The sequence below is a fragment of the Eriocheir sinensis genome, chromosome 6 (genome assembly GCF_024679095.1).
Source record: "Eriocheir sinensis breed Jianghai 21 chromosome 6, ASM2467909v1, whole genome shotgun sequence".
Lineage (NCBI taxonomy): Eukaryota > Metazoa > Arthropoda > Malacostraca > Decapoda > Varunidae > Eriocheir > Eriocheir sinensis.
The window spans coordinates 2,475,678-2,503,643 of NC_066514.1; the positions used below are offsets into that span (position 1 = coordinate 2,475,678).

General features: G+C 46.9%; 1 protein-coding gene across 1 annotated transcript; it reads left to right on the forward strand.

Annotated features, from left to right (window-relative positions):
• Nucleotides 1–442: 442 nt before the first annotated feature.
• Nucleotides 443–27,948, forward strand: LOC126988145 (uncharacterized). Its single transcript, XM_050845984.1, has 25 exons — nucleotides 443–784; nucleotides 1,082–1,248; nucleotides 2,919–3,046; nucleotides 5,545–5,641; nucleotides 6,193–6,318; nucleotides 7,118–7,223; nucleotides 9,152–9,328; nucleotides 9,842–10,041; nucleotides 10,605–10,797; nucleotides 11,561–11,724; nucleotides 12,241–12,427; nucleotides 14,119–14,231; nucleotides 14,330–14,549; nucleotides 15,244–15,350; nucleotides 15,972–16,086; nucleotides 18,580–18,797; nucleotides 19,985–20,168; nucleotides 21,136–21,305; nucleotides 21,672–21,778; nucleotides 23,103–23,263; nucleotides 24,368–24,486; nucleotides 25,027–25,134; nucleotides 25,554–25,691; nucleotides 26,426–26,587; nucleotides 26,917–27,948. The coding sequence occupies exons 1-25, from the start codon at nucleotides 568–570 to the stop codon at nucleotides 27,079–27,081; spliced, it is 3,849 nt and encodes a 1,282-aa protein (XP_050701941.1). The 5' UTR covers nucleotides 443–567; the 3' UTR covers nucleotides 27,082–27,948.
• Nucleotides 27,949–27,966: the final 18 nt, after the last annotated feature.

Sequence of the window (27,966 nt, forward strand, 5' to 3'; positions counted from 1 at the left end):
AATTTGGGCGGGGTTTCCGATACCCTACGCCCCTGTCCACCCAGCAGTGAATGGGTACCAGGTATTAATCGGGGGTTGTGTCCCGTCTCCTGGGGTCTGTTCCCTTCTCCTATAATTCCTTCCCCTTCTGTCTCTCTCCGGCATATGACCACAGATGTTGCGCCGACTAAACGAAACTTTCCAACTGTTCCCTTCTCCTATAATTCCTTCCCCTTCTGTCTCTCTCCGGCATATGACCACAGATGTTGCGCCGACTAAACCAAACTTTCCAACTGTTCCCTTCTCCTATAATTCCTTCCCCTTCTGTCTCTCTCCGGCATATGACCACAGATGTTGCGCCCACTAAACCAAACTTTCCAACTGTTCCTTTCTCCTATAATTCCTTCCCCTTCTGTCTCTCTCCGGCATATGACCACAGATGTTGCGCCGACTAAACCAAACTTTCCAACTGTTCCCTTCTCCTATAATTCCTTCCCCTTCTGTTTCTCTCCGGCACATGACCACAGATGTTGCGCCGACTAAACCAAACTTTCCAACTTTCATGTACCCTCAGGCCCAGTACGGTACATGAAATCCCTCCACATCGCTGGCAACCTCCTCACACCAGTGGTCAACGGAGTGGAGTGGACGCGCCTTCTGGACCGTCATTCACCAAACACCCCAGTCCTCTCCAGCTTCTCCTTCACATCAGGCTTTGTCTCGCATGAAGTCATTTCCGACGATGTGAACGGGCTGGATCTTAGCGAGGATGTTGTACTGGTCAACACAACACAAACCATTTACGGTGAGCCCAGCGTCGCTAAATCATCATATCAACCACATGTCGTATCTGATATGAGCGGCGTTGTATGAGCGATGTTGTGTGAGCGATGTTGAATGAGCGGCGTTGCGTGAGCGGCGTTGCGTGAGCGGCGTTGCGTGAGCGACGTTGTGTGAGCGGCGTTGCGTGAGCGGCGTTGCGTGAGCGGCGTTGTGTGAGCGATGTTGTGTGAGCGATGTTGTGTGAGCGGCGTTGCGTGAGCGGCGTTGCGTGAGCGGCGTTGCGTGAGCTATCCACTTTGATGCCCCAATACTCTGGCAGGTCACATAACATTCAAGAGCGACGTGACTGTGACGGGTCCCGAGGGTGTGCTGATGGACGAGGGTGTCACCGTCAACAATGTGGATATCTCTCGCCTCCTTGACAACGCTCAAGGCACTGGCAAGTTGATGGTGTCCGAGCCTGTCACCTTCAACGACCCCCTCACGGTAAGTAGAAGGAAGGGCGGTGTCTGGGGGAGTTCCTTTGTTCATGAGAGGAGCATTGAAGGCCTTAACCCGTCCACTGCGATTGGCACGGATTTGGCCTTCACTGGTACCCTGGTAACGCATACTCCCAGGTCTTTCTCTGCCTCTGTGGTGGATAGTGGAGTGTTTCCCATGTGGTATTGGTGTGCTGGATATCCCTTCACTGGTAGCCTGGTAACATACACTCCCAGGTCTTTTTCTGCCTCTGTGGTGGATAGTGGAGTGTTTCCCATGTGGTATTGGTGTGCTGGATACCCCTTCACTGGTAGCCTGGTAACATACACTCCCAGGTCTTTCTCTGCCTCTGTGGTGGATAGTGGAGTGTTTCCCATGTGGTATTGGTGTGCTGGATATCCCTTCACTGGTAGCCTGGTAACATACACTCCCAGGTCGCCTGGTAACATACACTCCCAGGTCTTTCTCTGCCTCTGTGGTGGATAGTGGAGTGTTTCCCATGTGGTATTGGTGTGCTGGATATCCCTTCACTGGTAGCCTGGTAACATACACTCCCAGGTCTTTCTCTGCCTCTGTGGTGGGTAGTGGAGTTTCCCATGTGGTATTGGTGTGCTGGATATCCCTTCACTGGTAGCCTGGTAACATACACTCCCAGGTCTTTCTCTGCCTCTGTGGTGGATAGTGGAGTGTTTCCCATGTGGTATTGGTGTGCTGGATATCCCTTCACTGGTAGCCTGGTAACATACACTCCCAGGTCTTTCTCTGCCTCTGTGGTGGATAGTGGAGTGTTTCCCATGTGGTATTGGTGTGCTGGATATCCCCTCCCAAGGTGCAGGACTTTACATTTTTCTTCATTGAATTGTAGCAGCCACTTTTTGTTCCATTCCTGTAGCTTGGTGAGGTCTGCTTGTAGGAAATCTGCAGTCAAGGGGTTAAATGTGTGTTGTAGAGAGTGTATGATTGATGTAGAAGATTGTTTTATGACATAGAAGTGTTTATTAGGTGACTAAAACTCTCATGGTTCGGGTTCAGGAAGGCATGTGAATCTGAAGGACTTTTTTAAGGTTGTGTTAATTGGGTTTGTGGAACATTCATTGCTTAAGTTCATGATTAGGTGTGTGAACAGGATATTGTTTGTGGATATCAGCACCCAATACACCTTGAGGTCACTTCCCAACATGCAGTGGGGGGCTTCGTGGTGCAGTGGTTAGCACACTCGGCTCACAACCAAGAGAGCCCGGGTTCGATTCCCGGGCGGAGTGGAAAAATTTGGGCGGCTTTTCCGATACCCTACGCCCCTGTCCACCCAGCAGTGAATGGGTACCAGGTATTAATCGGGGGTTGTGTCCCGTCTCCTGGGGTCTGTTCCCTTCTCCTATAATTCCTTCCCCTTCTGTCTCTCTCCGGCATATGACCACAGATGTTGCGCCGACTAAACCAAACTTTCCAAACTTTTTCCTCTTCTGTCTCGCTCCGGCAAATGACCACAGATGTTGCACCGACTAAACCAAACTTTCCAAACTTTTTCCTCTTCTGTCTCTCTCCGGCATATGACCACAGATGTTGCGCCGACTAAACCAAACTTTCCAAACTTTTTCCTCTTCTGTCTCGCTCTGGCATATGACCACAGATGTTGCGCCGACTAAACAAAACCTTCCAACTTTTCCAACATGCAGTGTTCCGGGGACATCAATGCCGTGAACATCAATGGTCTACCGATGGAGGGGATTGAAAAACGTTACTGGAGGAAGTCTGTCCCCCAAGTGATCGATGTCCCTGTCAAACTCGGCCACGTGGAGTTCATGTGAGTGTTGTGGATGGTGCTGGGAGGGGAGTGGGAGGCAAGGAGGGTTCCGATGTAGGGAAAAATCGCAAATTCGTAAATAGGGACAAATCTGTGTACGGATCAGCTTGTGAAGAGGTAGAATAGACTCGTAGATGGTTTAAGAATATTTGTGTATAGATTCTGAAAACTACAGCATCGAAAAAGTTAAAACTCTCATACTGTTCACCATCGTAGCTATGCAATATCCAGGGTCTGCTAAACCTTAACATATCTCATCTATTCTGCAAGATGTGATCGTTTACGCAGTTTTTCAGTCCATTAATACTCCACTCTGGTAATGATATACAGAACTGCAGAGCCTGAATACCAGACTTACAAGTGGATTATTATATACAGAAAGGTGATTTATTATGATTCAAAAGCTTGTCTTCGTTGAGGCGGACACACCATATGATGTGACCTGTCTGGCGGGTGGAATTTGGGTGGAGCTAGAGACATTGATGTACAGATTATTTATGCTCCACGAGGGTATTCATAAAGGTAACTTCTTAACTGAAAAGGTGCCCACAGAATCCTTTGCTGCAATGGATATCTTGAGGGTATTCATAAAGGTAACTTCTTAACTGAAAAGGTGGGTACAGAATCCTTTGCTGCAATGGATATTTTGAGGGTATACATAAGGGCAACTTCTTAACTGAAAAGGTGGGTACAGAATCCTTTGCTGCAATGGATATTTTGAGGGTATTCATAAGGGCAACTTCTTAACTGAAAAGGTGGGTACAGAATCCTTTGCTGCAATGGATATTTTGAGGGTATTCATAAGGGTAACTTCTTAACTGAAAAGGTGCCCACAGAATCCTTTGCTGCAATGGATATTTTGAGGGTATTCATAAAAGTAACTTCTTGACTGAAAAGGTGCCCACAGAATCCTTTGCTGCAATGGATATTTTGAGGGTATTCATAAAAGTAACTTCTTGACTGAAAAGGTGCCCACAGAATCCTTTGCTGCAATGGATATTTTGAGGGTATTCATAAAAGTAACTTCTTGACTGAAAAGGTGCGCACAGAATCCTTTGCTGCAATGGATATTTTGAGGGTATTCATTAAGGCAACTTCTTAACTGAAAAGGTGGGTACAGAATCCGTTTGCTGCAATGGATATCTTGAGGGTATTCATAAAGGTGACTTCTTAACTGAAAAGGTGGGTACAGAATCCTTTGCTGCAATGGATATCTCGAGGGTATTCATAAAGGTAACTTCTTAACTGAAAAGGTGCCCACAGAATCCGTTTGCTGCAATGGATATTTTGAGGGTATTCATAAAGGGAACCTCTTAACTGAAAAGGTGCCCACAGAATCCTTTGCTGCAATGGATATTTTGAGGGTATTCATAAAGGCAACTTCTTAACTGAAAAGGTGCCCACAGAATCCGTTTCCTGCAGTGAATATTTTGAGGGTATTCATAAAGGTAACTTCTTAACTGAAAAGGTGCCCACAGAATCCGTTTGCTGCAATGGATATCTTGAGGGTATTCATAAAAGTAACTTCTTAACTGAAAAGGTGCCCACAGAATCCGTTTCCTGCAATGGATATTTTGAGGGTATTCATAAGGGAACTTCTTAACTGAAAAGGTGGGTACAGAATCCGTTTCCTGCAATGGATATCTTGAGGGTATTCATTAAGGTAACTTCTTAACTGAAAAGGTGCCCACAGAATCCTTTGCTGCAATGGATATTTTGAGGGTATTCATAAGGGTAACTTCTTAACTGAAAAGGTGCCCACAGAATCCTTTGCTGCAATGGATATTTTGAGGGTATTCATAAAGGGAACTTCTTAACTGAAAAGGTGCCCACAGAATCCTTTGCTGCAATGGATATTTTGAGGGTATTCATAAAAGTAACTTCTTAACTGAAAAGGTGCCCACAGAATCCGTTTGCTGCAATGGATATTTTGAGGGTATTCATTAAGGGTAACTTCTTAACTGAAAAAGTGGGTACAGAATCCGTTTGCTGCAATGGATATCTCGAGGGTATTCATAAGGGAACTTCTTAACTGAAAAGGTGGGTACAGAATCCGTTTGCTGCAATGGATATTTTGAGGGTATTCACTAAGGCAACTTCTTAACTGAAAAGGTGCCCACAGAATCCGTTTGCTGCAATGGATATTTTGAGGGTATTCATAAGGGCAACTTCTTAACTGAAAAGGTGGGTACAGAATCCATTTGCTGCCATGGATATTTTGAGGGTATTCATAAGGGCAACTTCTTAACTGAAAAGGTGGGTACAGAATCCTTTGCTGCAATGGATATCTCGAGGGTATTCATTAAGGGAACTTCTTAACTGATGTCTGGATAAATAAAGACTTTGGGATCTGTACAAGAGCCTTTCAGTGTGTATGCTTCATCTGGTCGACGAGACTCCGCCCACGTTCAGCCGTAGGACAGGCCACATCGTATAGAGTGTGTCCGCCTTCAGGTATTTGTATAACTGGAACTAAGGTTTGTTTGACTCGGTTTCAGGGAGGCAGTAACATCCGATACCCTCAATGGCCTGCAGATGACCGATTTCCTCACCTACGACACCCCGCAGCAGATAACAGGGACGTATGAGTTCAGGGTGAGTCATGGTTTGGGGGCAGGACACGGCTGTAAATCATTTGAAACATAGTGATTATATCCTAGAAAAAAAATGTCCGATGTTTTGGTCATCGAATTTAACCCGGTAGCAGTGATGGGCCAAATTTGTGGCTTTACCGTGTAGCAGCGACGGGCCAAATTTGTGGCTTTACCATGTAGCAGCGACGGGCCAAATTTGTGGCTTTACCGTATAGCAGCGACGGGCCAAATTTGTGGCTTTACCGTGTAGCAGCGACGGGCCAAATTTGTTTTACCGTAGCAGCAGCGATAAATTTGTGGCTTTACCGTGTAGCAGCGACGGGCCAAATTTGTGCCATGATATAAACCCCCCAAAATAGATGATACAAAATCTGATCACAAATGCTTTGATATATATTATGAAATGGTTTGTGTGAGGGGTGATTTTTCTCATTTTTCTTGCTTGGAGGGACCATTAAGAAACATGGTCCCCGCTGCTACCGGGTTAAGAAATGATGTATCCTATGAAATCAACCCAATCCTTGAGCTTCAATCATGCTGTTGTCCCTTCAGAGGCCTGTGAAGCTGACTGATGACCTTCAATTGGGCGTTGGCACCACAGTGAATGGGGTGAATGTTGTGGCCCTCGGCAAGAATACAGTGACCCTACACGGAGACCAGACCATTGACGGCACGATGGTAGGTGTTGGTACGTGTTGGTACTTGACTAAACCAGGAATAAGGAAAGGGAAGAAGGGAATATTTAAGGAGTCTGCATATAATTTGTTTTCAATCAGATACCGTCAAGTTTGATGCACACAGAGGGCTTCGTGGTGCAGTGGTTAGCACACTCCGCTCACAACCAAGAGAGCCCGGGTTCGATTCCTGGGTGGAGTGGAAAAATTTGGGCGGCTTTTCTGATACCCTATGTCCCTGTCCACCCAGCAGTGAATGGGTACCAGGTATTAATCGGGGGTTGTGTCCCGTCTCCTGGGGTCTGTTCTCTTCTCCTATAATTCCTTCCCCTCCTGTCTCTCTCCGGCATATGACCACAGATGTTGCGCCGACTAAACCAAACTTTCCAACTTCTCCTATAATTCCTTCCCCTTCTGTCTCTCTCCGGCATATGACCACAGATGTTGCGCCCACTAAACCAAACTTTCCAACTTCTCCTATAATTCCTTCCCCTTCTGTCTCTCTCCGGCATATGACCACAGATGTTGCGCCCACTAAACCAAACTTTCCAACTTTTCCTATAATTCCTTCCCCTTCTGTCTCTCTCCGGCATGTGACCACAGATGTTGCGCCGACTAAACCAAACTTTCCAACTTCTCCTATAATTCCTTCCCCTTCTGTCTCTCTCCGGCATATGACCACAGATGTTGCGCCCACTAAACCAAACTTTCCAACTTTGATGCACACAATTACGAAGTCTTTTGAAAACCTTTCCATACTGTTTTGCTGTGATTCATATTTCATAAGTATTTTTGCCTTGCAGGAGGGAAGCCAAGTCACCGTGGGCACCTTGGATCTGTCAGGCACACTCAATGGGGTAGACCCTCGCACCGGGTACCTCCGCCTGGACCGCACCGTGCAACACACTGGTGAGGAGCTTCTCTCTTGAACGGTACATTAGCTAAAGTAGGCTGAAACAGTAGAAGGTATAAAGATCAGCGTTATAAGATGTTTCCGATTCTCATATCACCTATTTCTAAGGGTCTAAGAGAGGGTCAATCGGGTTCTAATGGGTACGCTTGAGGTTCACGGCACAGAAGAAGGGTCACACTACCACCAGGGCCATAAAACTACCCCTGGAAATGCTCACAACTCCTAGGAAAGTCTTGTCAAATGTGTGTTTCCTTAGGTTCATGGTACAGAAGAAGGGTCACACTACCACCAGGGTCATAAAACTACCCCTGGAAATGCTCACAACTCCTAGGAAAGTCTTGTCAAATGTGTGTTTCCTTAGGTTCATGGTACAGAAGAAGGGTCACACTACCACCAGGGCCATAAAACTACCCCTGGGAATGCCCACAACTCCTAGGAAAGTCTTGTCAAATGTGTGTTTCCTTAGGTTCATGGTACAGAAGAAGGGTCACACTACCACCAGGGCCATAAAACTACCCCTGGAAATGCTCACAACTCCTAGGAAAGTCTTGTCAAATGTGTGTTTCCTTAGGTTCATGGTACAGAAGAAGGGTCACACTACCACCAGGGCCATAAAACTACCCCTGGGAATGCCCACAACTCCTAGGAAAGTCTTGTCAAATGTGTGTTTCCTTAGGTTCATGGTACAGAAGAAGGGTCACACTACCACCAGGGCCATAAAACTACCCCTGGAAATGCTCACAACTCCTAGGAAAGTCTTGTCAAATGTGTGTTTCCTTAGGTTCATGGTACAGAAGAAGGGTCACACTACCACCAGGGCCATAAAACTACCCCTGGAAATGCTCACAACTCCTAGGAAAGTCTTGTCAAATATGTGTTTCCTTAGGTTCATGGTACAGAAGAAGGGTCACACTACCACCAGGGCCATAAAACTACCCCTGGAAAGGCCCATAACTCCTACGAAGGGCTTGTCAAATACGTGTTCATGTCACATTAGTGCGGTGTTGTGGTGTGGTAGTGCGGTGGTGTGGTAGTGTGGTGTCTATGCCTGTTGAACGAGCCTCCCATAACCCACTTAGCCAGGGGGATATCTCTTTGGGTGACACGGTAAGGAGTGTCTCTCTCGTCACGCTGGTCGGGGGTTCAATCCCAGGCAGCCGGGGAACACCCTCTCCTGGCCTTGTTTAATTTCTCGTGTGTTTTGATACTCGCAGAGGTCATGTTGGAGAGCAGCGGAAATAGAAATATAAGCTCTCGGGGCATGATAGTGGCATCCGATGAAGTACTGGCATTGCAAAAGGTTGAGATGTTGATAACCTGCTTCATGATCTGTGTAAGAGAAAACCTCAAATTATTACTTACGAGAATTTAGTGGAGAAAACACATCATTTCATAAGCTTATACTTAACCCGGTAGCAGCGATGGGCCAAATTTGTGGCTTTACCGTGTAGCAGCGACGGGCCAAATTTGTGGCTTTACCGTGTAGCAGCGACGGGCCAAATTTGTGGCTTTACCGTGTAGCAGCGACGGGCCAAATTTGTGGCTTTACCGTGTAGCAGCGACGGGCCAAATTTGTATTTACCGTGTAGCAGCGACGGGCCAAATTTGTGGCTTTACCGTGTAGCAGCGACGGGCCAAATTTGTGCCATGATATAAACCCCCCAAAATAGATGATACATAATCTGATCACAAATGCTTTGATATATATTATGAAATGGTTTGTGTGAGGGGTGATTTTTTCTCATTTTTCTCGCTTAGAGGGACCATTAAGAAACATGATCCCCGCTGCTACCGGGTTAAAAGCTAAATGGACAAGGTTTGGATAGGAGAAACATAACAAACTATTAATCCAAGCTTGTCAAGATTAGTATCATATTTGTATTGAGGGAAGACTTGATCAGGTTATGTTATGTTGACCCTCCAGATAAACTGACCTTCCTGGGCAAGACCGTGGCCACACAGATGACCCTTGCCGGCAACCTTAGGGTAGAGACACTTAATGGGCTGAGGGTGGAGGACGCCGCACGAGGATTGGTGTTACAGGACCAGGACGCAACCATCCATGGCTCCCACACACTCCACCTGACGGCCAACACCACAGGTACTGGAAACAGGTGCTCTCTCTCTCTGTCTCTCTCTCTCTCGCTCTCTCTCTCTCTTATATAATATCATGAAAGGCTCTCTGACCTATTCTTATTTGGGGGCTTCGTGGTGCAGTGGTTAGCACACTCACCTCACAACCAAGAGAGCCCGGGTTCGATTCCCGGGCGGAGTGGAAAAATTTGGGCGGCTTTTCCGATACCCTACGCCCCTGTCCACCCAGCAGTGAATGGGTACCAGGTATTAATCAGGGGTTGTGTCCTGTCTCCTGGGGTCTGTTCCCTTCTCCTATAATTCCTTCCCCTTCTGTCTCTCTCCGGCATATGACCACAGATGTTGCGCCGACTAAACCAAACTTTCCAAACTTTCTTTCCCATCCTCATATGCTATTCATGTCCTTCCTAATTCCTCATCCCTTTGAACTAACGCTATTTTTCCTTCCTTTCTTCCCCTCATCATCCCTCCCATTTCCTCCTCCCTCTCTCGTTTTGTCTCCTGCTCTGGTCCTTCACAGTGGTCAGTCTGGACGTCAGTGGTGCCCTGGATGGAGTGAATGTTAAGAAATTGATGTCCAGTGCCCTGCTCAAGACGCCCTCCCATGGAACCCTACAGGAGGTGACTGGGCATTTGCACGTCACTGGCGCTGTACATTTCGCCAACTCTCTCAACCTCAACTCTGCTAACGGCAAGGATTTCACAAGCCACCTGCAAAACGTAGGTAGCGGGGCAGGCAGGGAGGTGTGTGTGTGTGTGTTTGTTTACGAGTGTATGTCTGGGTATGTTTGTATGTGTGTGTTGGGGCTTCGTGGTGCAGTGGTTAGCACACTCAGCTCACAACCGAGAGAGCCCGGGTTTGATTCCCGGGCGGAGTGGGAAAATTTGAGCGGCTTTTCCGATACCCTACGTAGCCCCTGTCCACCCAGCAGTGAATGGGTACCAGGTATTAATCGGGGGTTGTGTCCCGTCTCCTGGGGTCTGTTCCCTTCTCCTATAATTCCTTCCCCCTTCTGTCTTTCTCCGGCATATGACCACAGATGTTGCGCCGACTAAACCAAACTTTCCAACTTTTACGTGAGTGAATGTTTGGTTTTGTTTACAGTTGTGTTCATGATTGTATATATACTTGTCTGTCTGTGTACATCTTTTCTTATGTTTGCCAAAAAATGAACCATTGAAAACCGTACTATTTGAGGGGTGACTTAATGGGAACCCTGCATGAATTGTCTTCCATGTTATACCTCAACCTCTTGACATATGTTGCTTTTCTATTTGACAAGGTGGTGTCCAGGGGTTACAGTGGGCTCATAACAGGCAAGAAGACATTTTTAAAGACCGTCAACGTGCTCGGGAACTTGGACGCTACCAGCATCAATGGTGTCGACCTTCGTGAATTCGCAAGTCAAGTATTTACGAAGACGAGTGACCAAGAGATTAATGCTCATTACAACTTCGCCTCGTCAATCACTATCGGTAAGCAAATAATGACCGGTAGGCTTGCTTGAGGGGCGTGGATGGTGTTCGCCCCCAGCCCGTCATGGCACAGGCAAGTGTTTATAGTGGCGCCATCCTCTCCTGGCTCATGCTGCCCCCCGGAACTCCTTGATTCACTTGGACGGTTTCCTCTAGAGTCCGGGTTGATGGGTGGTCTTCAGGACAGCATGTGGGTAGTTTTAAGCCACTCGGCGGTGACTGAAAAATCCCAGGTCTTTCTCTGCCTCTGTGGTGGATAGTGGAGTGTTTCCCATGTGGTATTGGTGTGCTGGATATCCCTTCACTGGTAGCCTGGTAACATACACTCCCAGGTCTTTCTCTGCCTCTGTGGTGGATAGTGGAGTGTTTCCCATGTGGTATTGGTGTACGGGACTTTACATTTTTCTTCATTGAATTGTAGCAGCCACTTTTTGTTCCATTCCTGTAGCTTGGTGAGGTCTTCTGGTCGGAAATCCAGTCAAGGGGCCGAACTTCACCTGGTATCGAAACATATCTGACCCCATACATAACATCACTTCTTAGACAACACCCATTTCTGTGTAGGAGGAGCTTGTCGATGAATGGCTTGCCCTTGTTAGTTTTGGTTATCTCCTTGTCTGCAGAGTCTCGTGGATGAAAGAGAGTCCGAACACTGGTTTTATGGGGGCTACATAACCAATCTTTAACCTCTATTCAGGCTTTTTTTAATAGTTTTCTTTATGCCCTAGAACTGTCCAACTAACACATTTTTTTTTCTCCACAGAGCACCTCTCTACCCCGACCATCAACAACATCACTATAAGTCAGGTGTTGCTGGTGGACACTCCGGGACACCTCACTGGGACTACAACCTTCCTTGCTCCGCTCACTGTCAGGGGCCACCTCAAGTCGGCCTCCACCAAGCTAGCAGGGTGTGACTTGAGCACAGTGAGTAGACAGAGGGCCATATTTCTAAACATTTCGTCGCCCAAGTTCACATATTTGACAAGGCTTTCGTAGGAGTTTGGGGCATTTCCGGGATTGATTTTATGGCCCTGGGGGTAGTTTTGTCCTTCCTCTGTGCCATGAACCTTAAGAAACACTCATTAGAACTTAAATAACCCCCTTATAATATCAACCAGTCACCTTAACCCTGTAGCAGCGACGGGCCAAATTTGTGGCTTTACCGTGTAGCAGCGACGGGCCAAATTTGTGGCTTTACCGTGTAGCAGCGACGGGCCAAATTTGTGGCTTTACCGTGTAGCAGCGACGGGTCAAATTTGTGCCATGATATAAACCCCCTAAAATAGATGATACATAAACTGATCACAAATGCTTTGATATATATTATGAAATGGTTTGTGTGAGGGGTGATTTTTTCTCATTTTTCTCGCTTAGAGGGACCATTAAGATATTACTTATAATTTATACTTATACTAAGCTTTACGTTAACTCATCTCACAGTTGACTGACATGAGCCTGGAGCGAGGAAGTGATGGTAGCCTGCATGTCTACGGTCCTCTGCGGGTGGAGAATTTGTACGTGAATGGGACGCTGAACTCACCCGGCGGCGTGTGGGTTGGCAACTCTGTGAACCTCGACACATTCCTTGGCTCCCTCGTCCTCAAGTCCAAACCTCAGAAAATCTATGGTTAGCTCATGAAAGACAAGCCTCAAACAGTCTATGGTTAGCTCATGAAAGACCAGCCTCAAACAGTCTATGGTTAGCTCATGTAAGGAAGGAAGAGCAGAGGTAGAGAGAAGAGATTGTCCTGTGTACCTTCATATGTTTCTCTGGTGACAAGCAGGGGGCTTCGTGGTGCAGTGGTTAGCACACTCAGCTCACAACCGAGAGAGCCCGGGTTCGATTCCCAGGCGGAGTGGAAAAATTTGGGCGGCTTTTCCAATACCCTACGCCCCTGTCCACCCAGCAGTGAATGGGTACCAGGTATTAATCGGGGGTTGTGTCCCGTCTCCTGGGGTCTGTTCCCTTCTCCTATAGTTCCTTCCCCTTCTGTCTCTCTCCGGCATATGACCACAGATGTTGCGCCGACTAAACAAAACTTTCCAAACGTCTGGTGACAAGTTGTTTTGGTGTGCTGGATATCCCTTCACTGGTAGCCTGGTAACATACACTCCCAGGTCTTTCTCTGCCTCTGTGGTGGATAGTGGAGTGTTTCCCATGTGGTATTGGTGTGCTGGATATCCCTTCACTGGTAGCCTGGTAACATACACTCCCAGGTCTTTCTCTGCCTCTGTGGTGGATAGTGGAGTGTTTCCCATGTGGTATTGGTGTGCTGGATATCCCTTCACTGGTAGCCTGGTAACATACACTCCCAGGTCTTTCTCTGCCTCTGTGGTGGATAGTGGAGTGTTTCCCATGTGGTATTGGTGTGCTGGATATCCCTTCACTGGTAGCCTGGTAACATACACTCCCAGGTCTTTCTCTGCCTCTGTGGTGGATAGTGGAGTGTTTCCCATGTGGTATTGGTGTGCTGGATATCCTTCACTGGTAAGGTCTTTCTCTGCCTGTGTGTGGTATTGGTGCTGGATATCCCTTCACTGGTAGCCTGGTAACATACACTCCCAGGTCTTTCTCTGCCTCTGTGGTGGATAGTGGAGTGTTTCCCATGTGGTATTGGTGTGCTGGATATCCCTTCACTGGTAGCCTGGTAACATATACTCCCAGGTCTTTCTCTGCCTCTGTGGTGGATAGTGGAGTGTTTCCCATGTGGTATTGGTGTGCTGGATATCCCTTCACTGGTAGCCTGGTAACATACACTCCCATGTCTTTCTCTGGTTCTGTGGTGGATAGTGGAGTGTTTCCCATGTGGTATTGGTGTGCTGGATATCCCTTCACTGGTAGCCTGGTAACATATACTCCCAGGTCTTTCTCTGCCTCTGTGGTGGATAGTGGAGTGTTTCCCATGTGGTATTGGTGTGCTGGATATCCCTTCACTGGTAGCCTGGTAACATACACTCCCAGGTCTTTCTCTGCCTCTGTGGTGGATAGTGGAGTGTTTCCCATGTGGTATTGGTGTGCTGGATATCCCTTCACTGGTAGCCTGGTAACATACACTCCCAGGTCTTTCTCTGCCTCTGTGGTGGATAGTGGAGTGTTTCCCATGTGGTATTGGTGTGCTGGATATCCCCTCCCAAGGTGCAGGACTTTACATTTTCCTTCACTGAATTGTATCAACCACTTTTCATTCCATTCCTGTAGCTTGGTGAGGTCTGACTGTAGGAAATCCACAGTCTAGGCGTTGACTCCACCTTCCCCCACCTCAAATTTATCCTCATCCACCTCCCATTAACACATTTTAACAAACCTTCCGCCCCCAGGAAGTGTGGAGTTCCTGTCCCATGTAACAGTTCAACTCATGTACGCCAAAACCATCAACAATGTGGATGTCTCCCAAATGTTTATGCAGAGTCTTCAGTACGACGAGGTTGAGGTAAGATGTTTGATAGACTGAGCCCATTCTTGATTTTCTCCTTTTTCTCAACATCAAACATGACCCTGTGTTTCAATGTTGCTTCTTTCACCCTGCAGACCATCAGATGTAACCTCAAGTTTGAGCATCCCATCACCGTGGAGCGTCTCGTGGTTAGAGGCCCTGTGGATGGCTCCTCAGGGCAGGGCCTCCTCGTGGGCGGGGTAAACGTGTCTCTGTTGGATGCAGAGGCGGTGCGGGACCAGGGCGGCGACATCATCGTCACTGGACACAAGATCTTTGCCAATGGCCTTACCTCACATAACCTGATTATTAACGGTAAGTCTAGAGAGTACGAGTGTATATTTTTTTAATCTTTTCTTGAGGGGCTTAGATGGTAGTCGGCCCCACCCCATCATGGCACAGGCAAGTGTTTATAGTGGCGCCATCCTCTCTCGGATAGCAGCGTGACACTCTCCTTGGGTATAACATGGGGACCGGAAATGACCTCAAGGATTAGGGAACAGAGGTAAGTTTTTAGATTGTATAAAGAGATTCCCTCCTGAGTATGTCTTTCCATCTTGTCTTTCTTGGAGTGGTTTGACCTCTGTAAATACAAGTAGATTTACCCCCTCCTCTTTCTTTACGAACCCTTAACCCGGTAGCAGCGATGGGCCAAATTTGTGGCTTTACCGTGTAGCAGCGACGGGCCAAATTGTGGCTTTACCATGTAGCAGCGATGGGCTAAATTTGTGGCTTTACCGTGTAGCAGAGACGGGCCAAATTTGTGGCTTTACCGTGTAGCAGCGACGGGCCAAATTTGTGCCATGATATAAACCCCCAAAATAGATGATACATAATCTGCTCACAAATGCTTTGATATATATTATGAAATGGTTTGTGTGAGGGGTGATTTTTTCTCATTTTTCTCGCTTAGAGGGACCATTAAGAAACACGATCCCCGCTGCTACTGGGTTAAATTTATTTTATTTTATGTATATTTATTTGTTTATTTATTTTTCCTCCCTTTCAGACCTGGTGGATGGTGTGCCAGTGAGTGATTTGGTGACCCTCAGTGGTGGCCGCATCGTGGAGGCCGCAACCTTCATGGAGCCTATCACCGTGTCTGGAGACCTCAAGGTTGGATGGCGTGCATGTAAAAATGAGAGTAGCTAGGAAACTCAAACTTGGCAGTCTTTTTAGTTATTGTGTCTAAGTTAAGTACGGGTTTCCAATAGTACGGTTTTGGTTTTATACGGCTTGTCATAGAAGTAAGGATTTTTAAATTTCCTGCTTGTCGGGAAATTTAAAAACCCTAAAAAAATCATATTAAAAAATCTACATAAAACCAAAACTAAGCTATCGGAAACTGTACTCTTTGAGGGACAATTGTATCCAGAACTGAGCCTTGAGGAACTCCACTTTCTACCCTCCTCCAGTTTGACTTCTCCCCTCTAATCACTGTCATCATTTCTCTTCCTATTAACCCCTTCAATACGGTGATGTCGATGTCTGCGTCACGTATGGAAAGGGTTAAGTAATCCTTCATCCACTCAATAACCTTTCCGCCCATTCCTCCCCACTGCTATAGCTTCCTGATCAACCTCTTGTGTGTGTGTGTGTGTGTGTGTGTGTGTGTGTGTGTGTGTGTGTCCATACATGTAACCCAAACCAGTAGCCTAACATAATCAAAAATGAGTTCACAGCAAAGTCATCAATCGTTACTGCTTCTTGAAATCCGATTCCACCCTTCCACTTTAGGTGAACGGCCTTGTTGACGGGGTAGACCTCGACCATGTGTTCACCTCCCGCATCAACCTCCTGAACCCCCGAGAAGTGGGCGGCAAGTGCTCCTTCCATGCCCTCAGAGTGCTCGGTGAGTGCGCTGAGGAAGGGTTCAACAAGCCATAGACCATGATGAGAGTTGATATTCTAGCTGCTGGTATTAAAAGACATACGCTTCTTACATCAGCTATTTCTAAAGGTCAAAGATGAGGTCAGTCGGATTCTAATGAGTGTTTCTTCAGGTTCACGGTACAGAGGAAGGGTCACACTACCACCAGGGTCATAAAACTACCCCTGGAAATGCTCACAACTCCTAGGAAAGTCTTGTCAAATGTGTGTTTCCTTAGGTTCACGGTACAGAGGAAGGGTCACACTACCACCAGGGTCATAAAACTACCCCTGGAAATGCTCACAACTCCTAGGAAAGCCTTGTCAAATATGTGTTTCCTTAGGTTCACGGTACAGAGGAAGGGTCACACTACCACCAGGGTCATAAAACTACCCCTGGAAATAATCACAACTCCTAGGAAAGCCTTGTCAAATATGTGTTTCCTTAGGTTCATGGTACAGAGGAAGGGTCACACTACCACCAGGGTCATAAAACTACCCCTGGAAATGCTCACAACTCCTAGGAAAGCCTTGTCAAATGTGTGTTTCCTTAGGTTCATGGTACAGAAGGGTCACACTACCACCAGGGTCATAAAACTACCCCTGGAAATGCTCACAACTCCTAGGAAAGCCTTGTCAAATGTGTGTTTCCTTAGGTTCATGGTACAGAGGAAGGGTCACACTACCACCAGGGTCATAAAACTACCCCTGGAAATGTTCACAACTCCTAGGAAAGCCTTGTCAAATGTGTGTTTCCTTAGGTTCATGGTACAGAAGAAGGGTCACACTACCACCAGGGTCATAAAACTACCCCTGGAAATGCTCACAACTCCTAGGAAAGTCTTGTCAAATGTGTGTTTCCTTAGGTTCATGGTACAGAGGAAGGCTCACACTACCACCAGGGTCATAAAACTACCCCTGGAAATGCTCACAACTCCTAGGAAAGCCTTGTCAAATGTGTGTTTCCTTAGGTTCACGGTACAGAAGAAGGGTCACACTACTACCAGGGTCATAAAACTACCCCTGGAAATGCTCACAACTCTTAGGAAAGTCTTGTCAAATGTGTGTTTCCTTAGGTTCATGGTACAGAAGAAGGGTCACACTACCACCAGGGTCATAAAACTACCCCTGGAAATGCTCACAACTCTTAGGAAAGTCTTGTCAAATGTGTGTTTCCTTAGGTTCATGGTACAGAAGAAGGGTCACACTACCACCAGGGTCATAAAACTACCCCTGGAAATGCTCACAACTCTTAGGAAAGTCTTGTCAAATGTGTTTCCTTAGGTTCATGGTACAGAAGAAGGGTCACACTACTACCAGGGTCATAAAACTACCCCTGGAAATGCTCACAACTCTTAGGAAAGTCTTGTCAAATGTGTGTTTCCTTAGGTTCATGGTACAGAAGAAGGGTCACACTACCACCAGGGTCATAAAACTACCCCTGGAAATGCCCATAACTCCTAGGAAAGTCTTGTCAAATGTGTGTTTCCTTAGGTTCACGGTACAGAGGAAGGGTCACACTACCACCAGGGTCATAAAACTACCCCTGGAAATGCCCACAACTCCTAGGAAAGCCTTGTCAAATATGTGTTTCCTTAGGTTCATGGTACAGAAGAAGGGTCACACTACCACCAGGGTCATAAAACTACCCCTGGAAATGCCCACAACTCCTAGGAAAGCCTTGTCAAATGTGTGTTTCCTTAGGTTCATGGTACAGAGGAAGGATCACACTACCACCAGGGTCATAAAGCTACCCCTGGAAATGCTCACAACTCCTAGGAAAGCCTTGTCAAATGTGTGTGTTTCCTTAGGTTCATGGTACAGAAGAAGGGTCACACTACCACCAGGGTCATAAAACTACCCCTGGAAATGCTTACAACTCCTAGGAAAGCCTTGTCAAATATGTGTTTCCTTAGGTTCATGGTACAGAGGAAGGGTCACACTACCACCAGGGTCATAAAACTACCCCTGGAAATGCTCACAACTCCTAGGAAAGTCTTGTCAAATGTGTGTTCTTGGGCAGCGTAATGTCTTGTAATACAATAGGGGTTGTATTAAGACATATCTCCGCCCAAGAACACATAATTGACAAGGCTTTCGTAGGAGCTGTGGGCATTTCCAGGGGTAGTTTTATGACCCTGGTGGTAGTTTGACCCTTCCTCTGTACCATGAACCTAAAGAAACACCTATTTGACAAGGCTTTCGTAGGAGCTGTGGGCATTTCCAGGGGTAGTTTCATGACCCTGGTGGTAGTGTGACCCTTCCTCTGTACCATGAACCTGAAGAAACACTCATTAGAATCAGAACTGACCCCCTCTTTGACCTTTAGAAATAGCTATTGTGAGAGGCGAGTGTCTTTTAAAACCAGCATACCCCAAAACAGCCCCTAATCTATATATAACTTGGCTTAATTCCAAACGCTGCCTGATCATCGCTCCCAAGCATAACTTACCTAATCCGTTGTGTCTCTCTTCAGGCAATTTGGATGTTGAGGTGATCAACGATGTGGCGTTAACAGACCTGGTGGTGCGGGAAGGTCGGCCCCTGCAGGTTATCGAGGGTCCAAAGACGTTCGCTGGCGGCCTGGTGGTGAACGGGGCCATCAAGACCTCACTGCTCAATGGCGTGGATGTGGTGGCCATGAACCGTTCCCTTCTGCGTCTGGATAAGCCCATCATCATAACAAACAGTGTGGTGAGTAGAAATGAGCATCTCTCTCTGCCTCTGTGGTGGATAGTGGAGTGTTTCCCATGTGGTATTGGTGTGCTGGATATCCCTTCACTGGTAGCCTGGTAACATACACTCCCAGGTCTTTCTCTGCCTCTGTGGTGGATAGTGGAGTGTTTCCCATGTGGTATTGGTGTGCTGGATATCCCTTCACTGGTAGCCTGGTAACATACACTCCCAGGTCTTTCTCTGCCTCTGTGGTGGATAGTGGAGTGTTTCTCATGTGGTATTGGTGTGCTGGATATCCCTTCACTGGTAGCCTGGTAACATACACTCCCAGGTCTTTCTCTGCCTCTGTGGTGGATAGTGGAGTGTTTCCCATGTGGTATTGGTGTGCTGGATATCCCTTCACTGGTAGCCTGGTAACATACACTCCCAGGTCTTTCTCTGCCTCTGTGGTGGATAGTGGAGTGTTTCCCATGTGGTATTGGTGTGCTGGATATCCCTTCACTGGTAGCCTGGTAACATGCACTCCCAGGTCTTTCTCTGCCTCTGTGGTGGATAGTGGAGTGTTTCCCATGTGGTATTGGTGTGCTGGATATCCCTTCACTGGTAGCCTGGTAACATACACTCCCAGGTCTTTCTCTGCCTCTGTGGTGGATAGTGGAGTGTTTCCCATGTGGTATTGGTGTGCTGGATATCCCTTCACTGGTAGCCTGGTGACATATATTCCCAGGTCTTTCTCTGCCTCTGTGGTGGATAGTGGAGTGTTTCCCATGTGGTATTGGTGTGCTGGATATCCCTTCACTGGTAGCCTGGTAACATACACTCCCAGGTCTTTCTCTGCCTCTGTGGTGGATAGTGGAGTGTTTCCCATGTGGTATTGGTGTGCTGGATATCCCTTCACTGGTAGCCTGGTAACATACACTCCCAGGTCTTTCTCTGCCTCTGTGGTGGATAGTGGAGTGTTTCCCATGTGGTATTGGTGTGCTGGATATCCTTTCCCAAGGTGCAGGACTTTACATTTTCCTTCATTGAATTGTAGCAGCCACTTTTTGTTCCCTTCCTGTAGCTTGGTGAGGTCTGACTGTAGGAAATCCACAGTCAAGGGTTAAGAGTAGAAGTGTTTGTACATGCGTCAGTGAGGTGTGGGGCACTATGGGGCATATCTGTATAGCACCACATGGTAAACTAAGAGTGCCGTTTGTCTGCAGAGGTTCGCCAGCGTCGTGGTTGCCGAGAGAGCAGTGGGTGGCGGGGTTCAGGGTCATGATGCTCGCAATCTCTCCTACCACCTGAACCAGCTAATCACCACAAGCACTGCACAGTACAAGACCCTCCTCGACCTGCATCGCTCCATACACACTCGCGTCGAAGCCAACCTTGCCACGGCGAACGGTGAGTTGCCTAAAAGTTAACCTGGTAGCAGCGGGGATCATGTTTCTTAATGGTCCCTCCAAGCGAGAAAAATGAGAAAAAATCACCCCTCACACAAACCATTTCATAATACATATCAAAGCATTTGTGATCAGATTATGTATCATCTATTTTGGGGGTTTATATCATGGCACAAATTTGGCCCGTCGCTGCTACACGGTAAAGCCACAAATTTGGCCGTCGCTGCTACACGGTAAAGCCACAAATTTGGCCGTCGCTGCTACACGGTAAAGCCACAAATTTGGCCCGTCGCTGCTACACGGTAAAGCCACAAATTTGGCCCGTCGCTGCTACACGGTAAAGCCACAAATTTGGCCCGTCGCTGCTACACGGTAAAGCCACAAATTTGGCCCGTTGCTGCTACACGGTAAAGCCACAAATTTGGCCCATCGCTGCTACACGGTAAAGCCACAAATTTGGCCCGTTGCTGCTACACTGTAAAGCCACAAATTTGGCCCGTCGCTGCTACACGGTAAAGCCACAAATTTGGCCCGTTGCTGCTACACGGTAAAGCCACAAATTTGGCCCATCGCTGCTACACGGTAAAGCCACAAATTTGGCCCGTCGCTGCTACTGAGTTAATTATACCATTATTTGACTAGATATCTTTCTTATGCAAAGCCGAGTGACTGTTGACAAGACAACCATTCATATTTTGTGCAAGTTTTATTTATTTTATTTTATATATTCATTTTATTATTATGTGGATTTTCTAAGAAGATTTTTTCGGGGTTTTTAAATTTTCAGACAAGCAGGAAATTTTAAAATCCTGAGTTTTTAAATTTTCCGACAAGCAGGAAATTTTAAAATCCTAAAAGATATTCTACGACAATCCGTATAAAACCGAAACCCAGCTATTGAAAACTGTACTATTTGAGGGATGACTATTACTATTACTATTATTATTATTATATATTTTCTATTACAGATATGTTTGTTAAGCTTCACTCCCTGGCCTGGAATCACACCCATCCCCTCCCGGCTAGATTCTTGCGCCACAAACTCTCCACATACGTGTCTGAGGATGTTGGCGCGCTGCTGGTGTTGAAGGAGTGTGACCTCGGCTGTGTCTGTCCCACCCGCACCTCCCTCTACAAGGTGAATGTGCTCTTATGTTACTTTAATCAATCTTTATTCAAACACCTGACATTCAGTTAACCCGGTAGCAGCGGGGATCATGTTTCTTAATGGTCCCTCCAAGCGAGAAAAATGAGAAAAAATCACCCCTCACACAAACCATTTCATAATATATATCAAAGCATTTGTGATCAGATTATGTATCATCTTATTGGGGGGTTTATATCATGGCACAAATTTGCCCCGTCGCTGCTACACGGTAAAGCCACAAACTTGGCCCGTCGCTGCTACACGGTAAAGCCACAAATTTGCCCCGTCGCTGCTACCGGGTTAAAATAGCTTATTCAAGGGAGTTAACCCTCTTGGTCTTTCCTTTGGCATCCACAGGTCTGGGAGGATGGTACCCGCGCTCCCGACCTCTTCTTCAACTCCTCCGGGTCTGTGTTCTTCCTCTCGGCAGCCTCCCTCGACTTGGTGGTGTGGCTGAAAGTCAAGTGAGTTGGCTCCAAGCTGTGTCAAGCATCTCAGTGTTGTGCCATACAGGTAACTCTCGATCTATGCGAGTCTTGTGTCCTTGAGGAGGTCGCGTAAATCAGAAACAATGTTTACAGTTTGTACCCTTATTGCCTACTGTATCACTCTGACTCCTCTCCCTCTCGTGGTTCCTCCTCTGGCTGCCCTTCCCCTCATGGTAGACAGCAGCGAGGGTGTTGTTGTTGGGTAGCGTGGGTACTGTATTGTTGTTCAAGTGGCGCGTGGGAAGAACCGAGCTCAGCTGTGTGGCCGTGTGAGTCCAGTTGCGTGAGACATCTGGTGGACACGCCAGAAAATATCGCGTATAAATGAAAAAAACATGTAAATTAAACATGTATATTTGGATTTTGGACCACGCGTTATTTCAAAAACGCGTATATCGAGAGTTACCTGTACTTATTTTATCTTTAATTGCTTGCTACGTGAATCTTGGTTTCTATAATACAACTGGGGCACATGAGTGGGTGTCGGGTGGCTCAGTGGGTTTGGTACTTGGCTGCAGAGACATCGAGATCATCAGAGAAACGGCAAGGATATGGTAATGCATCTTGAAACGTACACCACCGAGTTCTGGGACTCAAACACAGGCCTCCAGAATTTGTCGAGGCGGCAAATCCATAATGCCAGAAAGCTCGGTTGGTCTGCTACCCTTACTTCTACTCTGAAAGCCCGGGTTCAATTCCCAGCACTCAGTGGAGGCTTCGTGGTGCAGTGGTTAGCACACTCGGCTCACAATCAAGGGAGCCTGGGTTCGATTCCCGGGCGGAGTGGAAAAATTTTGGTGGCTTTTCCGATACCCTACGCCCCTGTCCACCCAGCAGTGAATGGGTACCAGGTATTAATCGGGGGTTGTGTCCCGTCTCCTGGGGTCTGTTCCCTTCTATAATTCCTTCCCCTTCTGTCTCTCTCCGGCATATGACCACAGGTGTTGCGCCGACTAAACAAAACTTTCCTTCCTTCCCCTTCTGTCTCTCTCCAGCATATGACCACAGATGTTGCGCCGACTAAACGAAACTTTCCTTCCTTCCCCTTCTGTCTCTCTCCGGCATATGACCACAGATGTTGCGCCGACTAAACCAAACTTTCCTTCCTTCCCCTTCTGTCTCTCTCCGGCATATGACCACAGATGTTGCGCCAACTAAACCAAACTTTCCTTCCTTCCCCTTCTGTCTCTCTCCGGCATATGACCACAGATGTTGCGCCGACTAAACGAAGCTTACCAACTTTCCCAGCAGTCGATGGTCTACATTTCTAGGTTGAAAATATACACCGATTTTCCGACAGTTGTGGCGTCGGCGAGAGTGGGGGAACACTGATGGTACGGGGCGCAGCTGGCGAGCAGACCTTCCCAACGGAAATGTGGTCTTTGGGCATGGTCGCGGATGCCGGCATCTTCGTGGACAACAATAGCGCGTACATAGTGACTGTGGGGAGGCTACAGGAAGGTGAGTAGGACGAGAGGAGGAGGAAGACAAGCTTCATGGTCGGGGTAGAACTGGGAGCAAGCTGTGACCATTAAAATAGATGGTTGTTGACTAGAATTTAGGGGGCTTTGTGGTCCAGTGGTTAGCACACTCAGCTCACAACCGAGAGAGCCTGGGTTCGATTCCCGGGCGGAGTGGAAAAATTTGGGCGGCTTTTCCGATACCCTACGCCCCTGTCCACCCAGCAGTGAATGGGTACCAGGTATTAATCAAGGGTTGTGTCTTGTCTCCTGGGGTCTGTTCCCTTCTCCTATAATTCCTTCCCCTTCTGTCTCTCTCCGGCATATGACCACAGATGTTGCGCCGACTAAACAAAACTTTCCTTCCTTCCCCTTCTGTCTCTCTCCGGCATATGACCACAGATGTTGCGCCGACTAAACCAAACTTTCCTTCCTTCCCCTTCTGTCTCTCTCCGGCATATGACCACAGATGTTGCGCCGACTAAACCAAACTTTCCTTCCTTCCCCTTCTGTCTCTCTCCGGCATATGACCACAGATGTTACGCCGACTAAACCAAACTTTCCTTCCTTCCCCTTCTGTCTCTCTCCGGCATATGACCACAGATGTTGCGCCCACTAAACCAAACTTTCCTTCCTTCCCCTTCTGTCTCTCTCCGGCATATGACCACAGATGTTGCTCCCAATAAACCAAACTTTCCTTCCTTCCCCTTCTGTCTCTCTCCGGCATATGACCACAGATGTTGCGCCCACTAAACCAAACTTTCCTTCCTTCCCCTTCTGTCTCTCTCCGGCATATGACCACAGATGTTGCGCCCACTAAACCAAACTTTCCAAACTTTGACTAGAATTGAGATGACCATTTGTGTTTCGTGAAGTAATATTGTTGACAGCAAGTATCCGAGAGCTTGGTATAACATTAGGCAGAGGAAATATTGAAAGAAAAACAGAACTATTGATAAGAATTAATGGAGAGAAAAGATTACCATGATATAAAACATAGGCTTTACATAATTTGTTGAACTGCTGTAAAAAATAAATAAATATATAAATAAATAAAATTCTTGTAAACACTAAAGTCCCATCACTGTCTCCTCCCTTCCCCCAGCCAGCAACGTTACACAGGCATGGGTGGTGGTACTGCGGGTGAGCTTCGACCATCGGCGGGTGGAGCGCGTCTGGGGTGACTCCTCGACCCGCAGTGCTGCCAAACTGGACCTCATGCAGGCGAGTGAATCCCGGCACTCTGTAGGCTTTTGACCGATACCCACACACACACACACACACACACACACATTGCAGAGGGACCTGGACAGAATATGGGAGTGGATTGATACATGGCAGATGGAATTCAACCTTGGGAAATGTAAAAAAATAGAGTTTGGTAGAAGTGGTAGATGTGGATAGGATTATAAGATAGGAAATGAGATAATACGCAGAGGAGTGGAAGACACACACTCACTAACAAGCAAGCAAAACCTCGTTCATCCTCACACCAACAAGCAATTAAGGAAATCAACGAAAGCCTCACATCTTTGTACCCATCCTCACAGTGTCCGAGCTTCCTAATTCAAGAGTTAACGCGAATATCTATTACCTCGCCTCTTCCACTGGTAGTCAATGGAGTCTCATATAGATTACTTGGAGCCTGGAACCTATCCCCATAAAATCTAAATGCAGCCTTTCTGTAATACATTCTAACCTAGCTAAGAACAAATTTGGTTATCAGAGTTATCAGAGCCTCGCCATTTCCCCATCTCACCGCAGGTCGGCTCTGTGTGGTACCTTTTAGTGGTTTTCGAGGTTGACCCGCACAGGACAGACAGGTTTTCGACTTCTGCAACCTTGTTCGTGTGGTCCAACCAGGAGGAGGTGGTGAGTGCTTTGTCTGTTTATCTCGTCTTGTGTTAACCGTGTAGCAGCGACGGGCCAAATTTGTGGCTTTACCGTGTAGCAGCGACGGGCCAAATTTGTGGCTTTACCGTGTAGCAGTGACGGGCCAAATTTGTGGCTTTACCGTGTAGCAGCGACGGGCCAAATTTGTGCCATGATATAACCCCCAAAAAGTTGATACATAATCTGATCACAAATGCTTTGATATATATTATGAAATGGTTTGTGTGAGGGGTGATTTTTTCTCATTTTTCTCGCTTGGAGGGACCATTAAGAAACATGATCCTCGCTGCTTTCCTCATGTGTTCCTGCATCCTCCCTTCTCCGTGCTGTCTCCTGCTACATTCTCATCTCCACATCAATTCTTCCGGCTATGCTCACACGATATCCTTCCTTCGCAGTTCACTTTGCAGAGGAAATACAGCGGCCACCATGTTTCGTCGGCCATGTTCATGAGGGTACAACATCCCAGCGAGGAGCACTTCTTCGTCCTGGCGCAGCGCAGGGCTTCCAACCTCCATGCTGACACACGAGTCATGGTAAGCAGCGTTGCAAGATTGTCGTACTCAGGCTCCAATGTTTGCTGATTTCAGACCCCAAACATTGCCTCCTCGACCCCAATAACTTCCTTCATATATAGTTATCGTTAAAATGGTTACTTACTGGTGTTTTTGGGTGATAGCTACAGCTCGGAAACTGTTATATATACAAGGTTGCGTGTACGATAATTCACGACCCCAATAACTGCCTTCATATATGACCATGGATGTTGCGCCGACTAAACGAAACTTTCCAACTTTTCCTTTTCCGATACCCTACGTAGCCCCTGTCCACCCAGCAGTGAATGGGTACCAGGTATTAATCGGGGGTTGTGTCCCGTCTCCTGGGGTCTGTTCCCTTGTATAATTCCTTCCCCTTCTGTCCCTCTCCGGCATATGACCACAGATGTTGCGCCGACTAAACGAAACTTTCCTTCTTTTCCCTTCTGTCTCTCTTCGGCATATGACCACAGATGTTGCGCCGACTAAACCAAACTTTCCTTCCTTCCCCTTCTGTCTCTCTCTGGCATATGACCACAGATGTTGCGCCGACTAAACCAAACTTTCCTTCCTTCCCCTTCTGTCTCTCTCCGGCATATGACCACAGATGTTGCGCCGACTAAACGAAACTTTCCCTCCTTCCCCTTCTGTCTCTCTCCGGCATATGACCACAGATGCTGCACCGACTAAACAAAACTTTCCAACTTTTCATTATTTTGTTTCCCTCCCTACAGGTGTTCAGGCATGACGAGAACACAGGTATGTTTGAGGAGTTCCAGGTGTTGCCAATCAGTGATGTGGTTTCCCAGGCGAGCTTGGAGGTGGGTTCAAGCCCCTATCTTCTGCTCCTGTCTGAAGAGGAGCACTTTAACGTATACAGATATATTCCCCTTGAGGTAAGTAGGATCAAGTAAATGAAAATAAGCTAAGTTCAAAGTCAATTTTCAGAGATTTCAAGGTTTTTGTCTGCATCAAGTTTTCAATATATGTGACGCCCATATTTGTTTGGTCATTCAGGGTTTGAGTGTTCCAGAATTGGCCTTTTCATTTCTGCCTAAATCTGAAGCCAAATGAGAAAGACAGTTCCACCAAGGTAACTATTTATGTCCGAGGTGTTGTGAGGGCAGAAAGGATGAAGGAGAATAGTGCTGTAATGTATGCCAGTCCCCACACAGGCCATCTACCCCACATGACTACCCTCTCACCCCACATTTCACACCCCCAGGGATTCAGGCTGCAACAGAGTGTGGGCGTGCGGGGTCCCGTGTCCTTGGCCGTGGTGGAGGGCGAGAGTGGCGGCCAGCAGGTGTGGGTGTCTACCGAGGCGCCGGCCAGGTTAAAGGTCTTCAGCGTCAGGCACAAAGGCATAGACCCCACAAAACTGTATTAGCTAGGCTTGGGCTAAAGTCTCGTGCCGTGTATAAGTCCCTGAGTGAAGGGTTGTAGGTGTGATCATTGTGGGAAGGAGTAGACTTGAAGCAGATGGTCCCAGCTGTTTTTGTGTTTTTGTTGTTGTTATTGGTGTGACATTGAGCCGGTTTCACAGTCCAACACAGTCTTCGTAACAGCCCGAACCAAACTACAGAATCCCGTACAATTCTAAACGGTGAGGTCTTCGATGCCGTACTAAATACACAAGACTTTTCTGGTATAGTTTCGTGAAATTTGTGAACTTAAATACAAACACCAGACACTAGACAAGGAAATTTCGGAGGCTCTGGTATTGGTTTGGGAGCTTACTAACCCATCATGGGGAACTGTGGAACTGGAACATAGTCTTAGTGATTGTAGTTTGAGTGGACCAAATGTGTACAAGACTTCAAATATTCGGTAAAATTTTATTAGTATAGATATTAATTAATGAAACTTTTTAAAATGACGGTAATCACTGGGGAATAGCAAGTCTCTCTTTATCATTGACGCTAAAATCCTAGTTTATAGATCGTTGTTGCTTCCTCTGCAAGGGTTTTTACCGAACATGTGGATTCGTAATTTTTTGTGCATATAAATTCGGCCCTCAAATAGCACTGTTTCGGTTTTACACGGATTGTCGTAGAAGATATTTTAGGATTTCCTGCTTGTCGGGAAATCTGAAAATCTTAAAAAATCATCTTAGAAAATCCATAAAACCAAAAACCGTACTATTTGAGGGACGGCTATATTGTCGAGGCTCGGTGAGGTTTTGTATCAGCGAAGTCCTCGATCTCTACTGTGAACAAAACAATGTAAGAGATGCTTAATACATGGTTCATTGTTACTGGAGTCTCACTACCTT